The sequence below is a fragment of the Gymnodraco acuticeps genome, unplaced genomic scaffold (assembly GCF_902827175.1).
Source record: "Gymnodraco acuticeps unplaced genomic scaffold, fGymAcu1.1, whole genome shotgun sequence".
Classification (NCBI taxonomy): domain Eukaryota; kingdom Metazoa; phylum Chordata; class Actinopteri; order Perciformes; family Bathydraconidae; genus Gymnodraco; species Gymnodraco acuticeps.
Genome location: NW_022990117.1, coordinates 211,876 through 218,672, shown reverse-complemented (window position 1 = coordinate 218,672; position 6,797 = coordinate 211,876). Strand labels below are relative to the sequence as shown.

At 37.3% G+C, this 6,797-nt stretch overlaps 1 protein-coding gene across 1 annotated transcript; it reads left to right on the top strand.

Moving 5' to 3' along the window:
• The first annotated feature begins 6 nt into the window (after nucleotides 1-6).
• LOC117546350 (pyruvate dehydrogenase phosphatase regulatory subunit, mitochondrial-like) lies at nucleotides 7-6,196 on the top strand. Its single transcript, XM_034216560.1, has 3 exons — nucleotides 7-17; nucleotides 501-683; nucleotides 5,475-6,196. The coding sequence occupies exons 2-3, from the start codon at nucleotides 528-530 to the stop codon at nucleotides 5,880-5,882; spliced, it is 564 nt and encodes a 187-aa protein (XP_034072451.1). The 5' UTR covers nucleotides 7-17; nucleotides 501-527; the 3' UTR covers nucleotides 5,883-6,196.
• Nucleotides 6,197-6,797: the final 601 nt, after the last annotated feature.

Below are 6,797 nucleotides of genomic sequence, written 5' to 3'. Positions count from 1 at the left end.
TGTACGTCCCCATAGAGGTGTGTCCTGCACACACACACACACACACACACACACACACACACACACACACACACACACACACACACACACACACACACACACACACACGCCTCTCTGATAGTGGTTTAAGTTAAATGACTGTATGAGCCATATGTTAAAATGTATAATTTGATATATTATGTGTATAGATATTTGAACATTGTAATTCTTTGTTATTAGTATTATTATATCATTTATTTAAACCAGCCGTTGTAAAATTGACTTCATAGCCGGCCGCAGCTTCTGGTAATTAGAAAGAGAAAAGAATCACGGAGCAATATCATTTCTTGACCTTTGAAAATGTGTGTTGGTACTGATACCTTTTGTTTAAGTAAAGAGTCAACCAAACTTACCTGAGACTTGTTTTTGTTGGAGTCAAGCTTGTTGCTACTTGTGGATAAGTACTTTTTTGGATTAGACGGAACTACAATGACAGTCTCACATGTGTCTCCCCCCCACAGTACGCTCTGCACGTCTACAACGAGCTGATGTCCGTGGGTCAGAAGTACGGGATCCGTAACGCCGGGTACTACGCGCTGCGAAGCCTCCGCATCGAGAAGTTCTTCGCCTTCTGGGGACAGGACCTGGACGCCTTCACCACGCCGCTGGAGTGCGGACGAGAGTTCAGGGTGAAGTTCGACACGGTGAGAACAGCTGATTCCGATTCTAAGCTATAAGTGTCATACATCCGCTTTTTGGGGATTTTCTAAACCCAGAGAGGCAAAAGTAACACAACCTTTACTCAAGTAGAAGTACAGATACTCGTGTTTAAAAATACTCTGGTAAAAGTAGAAGTACTGACTAAACTTCTTTACTCAAGTGAAAGTAAAGAGGCTTTGAAATGTACTTCAGTAAAAAGTACCCATAACTAGCAGCTGCTTTAAAGAGTACCTGACCTCCCTTTATATTAATAGAACAATAATGTCATTGTTAGCTAATGAATGTTTCCATGCTGAACAACGGCAACATGACAACGTTTCCATTGGTCCCTCTTCTTTAGAGAAGACCAGGAAATGATGGATACACGGATCGTGTTCAAATCAATAGGCACGCAATGACTCTAAAGAATAATGATCACGCATCAAACACACATTCAGACTAAAGGAACCAGCTGTTTGGAGAATGAGAGAAGTAGAAAGTACAGGTATTTGAGTTCAACATGTAAGAAGTAGAAAGTACAGGTATTTGAGTTCAACATGTGAGAAGTAGAAAGTACAGGTATTTGTGTTCAACATGTAAGAAGTAGAAAGTACAGGTATTTGAGGTTCAACATGTAAGAAGTAGAAAGTACAGGTATTTGTGTTCAACATGAGAGAAGTAGAAAGTACAGGTATTTGTGTTCAACATGTAAGAAGTAGAAAGTACAGGTATTTGTGTTCAACATGTAAGAAGTAGAAAGTACAGGTATTTGTGTTCAACATGAGAGAAGTAGAAAGTACAGGTATTTGTGTTCAACATGTAAGAAGTAGAAAGTACAGGTATTTGAGTTCAACATGTAAGAAGTAGAAAGTACAGGTATTTGGGTTCAACATGTAAGAAGTAGAAAGTACAGGTATTTGAGTTCAACATGTAAGAAGTAGAAAGTACAGGTATTTGAGTTCAACATGTGAGAAGTAGAAAGTACAGGTATTTGTGTTCAACATGTGAGAAGTAGAAAGTACAGGTATTTGTGTTCAACATGTAAGAAGTAGAAAGTACAGGTATTTGAGTTCAACATGTGAGAAGTAGAAAGTACAGGTATTTGTGTTCAACATGTGAGAAGTAGAAAGTACAGGTATTTGTGTTCAACATGTGAGAAGTAGAAAGTACAGGTATTTGGGTTCAACATGTAGAAAGTACAGGTATTTGGGTTCAACATGTAAGAAGTAGAAAGTACAAGTATTTGAGTTCAACATGAGAGAAGTAGAAAGTACAGGTATTTGAGTTCAACATGTAAGAAGTAGAAAGTACAGGTATTTGAGTTCAACATGTAAGAAGTAGAAAGTACAGGTATTTGAGTTCAACATGTAAGAAGTAGAAAGTACAGGTATTTGAGTTCAACATGTAAGAAGTAGAAAGTACAGGTATTTGAGTTCAACATGTAAGAAGTAGAAAGTACAGGTATTTGAGTTCAACATGTAAGAAGTAGAAGTACAGGTATTTGGGTTCAACATGTAAGAAGTAGAAAGTACAGGTATTTGAGTTCAACATGTAAGAAGTAGAAAGTACAGGTATTTGGGGTTCACATGTAAGAAGTAGAAAGTACAGGTATTGAGTTCAACATGTAAGAAGTAGAAAGTACAGGTATTTGAGTTCAACATGTGAGAAGTAGAAAGTACAGGTATTTGTGTTCAACATGTGAGAAGTAGAAAGTACAGGTATTTGTGTTCAACATGTAAGAAGTAGAAAGTACAGGTATTTGTGTTCAACATGTGAGAAAGTAGAAAGTACAGGTATTTGGGTTCAACATGTAGAAAGTACAGGTATTTGGGTTCAACATGTAGAAGTAGAAAGTACAAGTATTTGAGTTCAACATGAGAGAAGTAGAAAGTACAGGTATTTGAGTTCAACATGTAAGAAGTAGAAAGTACAGGTATTTGAGTTCAACATGTAAGAAGTAGAAAGTACAGGTATTTGGAGTTCAACATGTAAGAAGTAGAAAGTACAGGTATTTGAGTTCAAACATGTAAGAAGTAGAAAGTACAAGTATTTGAGTTCAACATGTAAGAAGTAGAAAGTACAGGTATTTGAGTTCAACATGTAAGAAGTAGAAAGTACAGGTATTTGAGTTCAACATGTAAGAAGTAGAAAGTACAGGTATTTGAGTTCAACATGTAAGAAGTAGAAAGTACAGGTATTTGAGTTCAACATGTAAGAAGTAGAAAGTACAAGTATTTGAGTTCAACATGTAAGAAGTAGAAAGTACAGGTATTTGAGTTCAACATGTAAGAAGTAGAAAGTACAAGTATTTGGGTTCAACATGTAAGAAGTAGAAAGTACAAGTATTTGAGTTCAACATGTAAGAAGTAGAAAGTACAGGTATTTGAGTTCAACATGTAAGAAGTAGAAAGTACAAGTATTTGAGTTCAACATGTAAGAAGTAGAAAGTACAGGTATTTGAGTTCAACATGTAAGAAGTAGAAAGTACAAGTATTTGGGTTCAACATGTAAGAAGTAGAAAGTACAGGTATTTGAGTTCAACATGTAAGAAGTAGAAAGTACAGGTATTTGAGTTCAACATGTAAGAAGTAGAAAGTACAAGTATTTGAGTTCAACATGTAAGAAGTAGAAAGTACAGGTATTTGTGTTCAACATGTAAGAAGTAGAAAAGTACAAGTATTTGAGTTCAACATGTAAGAAGTAGAAAGTACAAGTATTTGAGTTCAACATGTAAGAAGTAGAAAGTACAGGTATTTGTGTTCAACATGTAAGAAGTAGAAAGTACAGGTATTTGAGTTCAACATGTAAGAAGTAGAAAGTACAGATATTTGAGTTCAACATGTAAGAAGTAGAAAGTACAGGTATTTGTGTTCAACATGTAAGAAGTAGAAAGTACAAGTATTTGAGTTCAACATGTAAGAAGTAGAAAGTACAGGTATTTGTGTTCAACATTTAAGAAGTAGAAAGTACAGGTATTTGTGTTCAACATGTAAGAAGTAGAAAGTACAGGTATTTGAGTTTAACATGTAAGAAGTAGAAAGTACAGGTATTTGTGTTCAACATGTAAGAAGTAGAAAGTACAGGTATTTGAGTTTAACATGTAAGAAGTAGAAAGTACAAGTATTTGAGTTCAACATGTAAGAAGTAGAAAGTACAGGTATTTGTGTTCAACATGTAAGAAGTAGAAAGTACAGGTATTTGTGTTCAACATGTAAGAAGTAGAAAGTACAGGTATTTGAGTTTAACATGTAAGAAGTAGAAAGTACAGGTATTTGTGTTCAACATGTAGAAGTAGAAAGTACAGGTATTTGTGTTCAACATGTAAGAAGTAGAAAGTACAGGTATTTGAGTTTAACATGTAAGAAGTAGAAAGTACAGGTATTTGTGTTCAACATGTAAGAAGTAGAAAGTACAGGTATTTGTGTTCAACATGTGAGAAGTAGAAAGTACAGGTATTTGTGTTCAACATGTAAGAAGTAGAAAGTACAGGTATTTGAGTTCAACATGTGAGAAGTAGAAAGTACAGGTATTTGTGTTCAACATGTAAGAAGTAGAAAGTACAGGTATTTGTGTTCAACATGTAAGAAGTAGAAAGTACAGGTATTTGAGTTTAACATGTAAGAAGTAGAAAGTACAAGTATTTGAGTTCAACATGTAAGAAGTAGAAAGTACAGGTATTTGTGTTCAACATGTAAGAAGTAGAAAGTACAGGTATTTGTGTTCAACATGTAAGAAGTAGAAAGTACAGATATTTGAGTTCAACATGTAAGAAGTAGAAAGTACAGGTATTTGAGTTCAACATGTAAGAAGTAGAAAGTACAGGTATTTGAGTTCAACATGTAAGAAGTAGAAAGTACAAGTATTTGAGTTCAACATGAGAGAAGTAGAAAGTACAGGTATTTGAGTTCAACATGTAAGAAGTATAAAGTACATGTATTTGAGTTCAACATGAGAGAAGTAGAAAGTACAGGTATTTGGGTTCAACATGTAAGAAGTAGAAAGTACAGATATTTGAGTTCAACATGTAAGAAGTAGAAAGTACAGGTATTTGAGTTCAACATGTAAGAAGTAGAAAGTACAGGTATTTGAGTTCAACATGTAAGAAGTAGAAAGTACAGGTATTTGAGTTCAACATGTAAGAAGTAGAAAGTACAGGTATTTGAGTTCAACATGTAAGAAGTAGAAAGTACAGGTATTTGGGTTCAACATGTGAGAAGTAGAAAGTACAAGTATTTGAGTTCAACATGTGAGAAGTAGAAAGTTCAGGTATTTGAGTTCAACATGTAAGAAGTAGAAAGTACAGGTATTTGAGTTCAACATGTAAGAAGTAGAAAGTACAGGTATTTGAGTTCAACATGTAAGAAGTAGAAAGTACAGGTATTTGAGTTCAACATGTAAGAAGTAGAAAGTACAGGTATTTGTGTTCAACATGTAAGAAGTAGAAAGTACAGGTATTTGTGTTCAACATGTAAGAAGTAGAAAGTACAGGTATTTGAGTTCAACATGTAAGAAGTAGAAAGTACAGGTATTTGTGTTCAACATGTGAGAAGTAGAAAGTACAGGTATTTGTGTTCAACATGTAAGAAGTAGAAAGTGCAGGTATTTGTGTAAGAAGTAAAAGTAAAAAGTCGTCAGAAAAATAAGTAGTGGAGTACTGATACCAGAACAATGTACTTAAGTACAGTAATGAAGTATTTGTACTCCACTACTTCCCACTAAACCCAATTCTCCCTGGATAAACAACATATACTGATTCAGATATCTTCCTCTTATTCTCCTCCTCTTCCTCTCTACAGGACACGGACTTCCTGGGTCGGGCGGCGTTGCTGCAGCAGCGTCACGACGGTGTGTTCAGGCGCTTCGTGATGCTGATTCTGGAGGACCACGACACGGAGCTGGACCTGTGGCCCTGGTGGGGGGAGCCGGTGTACCGTAACGACCAGCTGGCTGGCACCACCACCAGCAGCGCCTACAGCTACACCCTGGAGCGCCACATCTGCCTGGGCTTCGTCTCCCCCCCCCCGAGCCCAGAGGGGCTGCCCACCCCCATCACGCCCGACTTCATCAACCGAGGAGACTACGAGGTGGACATCGCCGGGCAGCGATACCCCGCCAAAGCCAAACTCTACCCCTTCAGCTCGCTCTTCACCCAGCAGAAACGCCGCAAGGAGGACATGGAGCTCAGCAACCTGCAGGGGAAGTGAGGAGGCGGAGAAACGCCCGAAATCCAACACTCCTTTGATGTTTTTGACAACCCAGTTTAGATTTAACCAAAGCCCCCCAAGCATTCTCTCTATTGTCAGACAGAAAAAACAGGTTTTAGGTTGGATAGAAGTCGATTAGGAAAATAACCCGACTTCACACTTGATTTATTATCTCAATTTCCCTGATGTGTTTAAAGTCTAAAATGCAAGTCTTCTTCAGCACAGAATCATGTGCATATGCTTTAGGGCTGTGCTACTTTGTGATTGACAGGTCAGTACCGTCATGTTGCCCACTTAAAGTTCTCTAACTTTTACAATTTGTGTCTTCAGTTAATGGGTGTTAATGTTGTATTTTGGTCTCATAAGAAAGGAAGTGCGTCTGACATTGAGGCAACCGCTCCTAGTGGCCAAACGGCGGTACTACACCTTATGTGTCTGTCCATGAAGCCCTAAATGACTTTCCCCATTGACTTACACTGGGAAAGAGACGTATGAAACACTTGTATAGCCCTTATGTGAAGCCATTAGGGTCTAAAATGCGCTAAAAGCTGAATCTTTACTGCATGGTAGACGTAATTATACTCTTATAACTCTTCAATGACACGTTTGCAGACTCGTATTCGTGGTTAAATGTCAGCTGGGTTGGAAAACGCTTGACACCTCCTCCACTCCTGCTACATATCGCCTCCTCTCCTAGCAGCGGGCCGTGTGCAAAATCACTCCTCGTCTCCTTCTCGCTGCGCCCGCCGCTTTATACGAGCAATATTTACTGGCACCAATTTATTATTAGATTAAATCAGATTTAACTTTATTGATCCGAAACTGGGGATTGTTTTGTTTCAGCGGCATCTTAACAAGCACGTGATTTAAAAATATAATTCAATATAACATCAACAGCAGAAAGATATATATGTA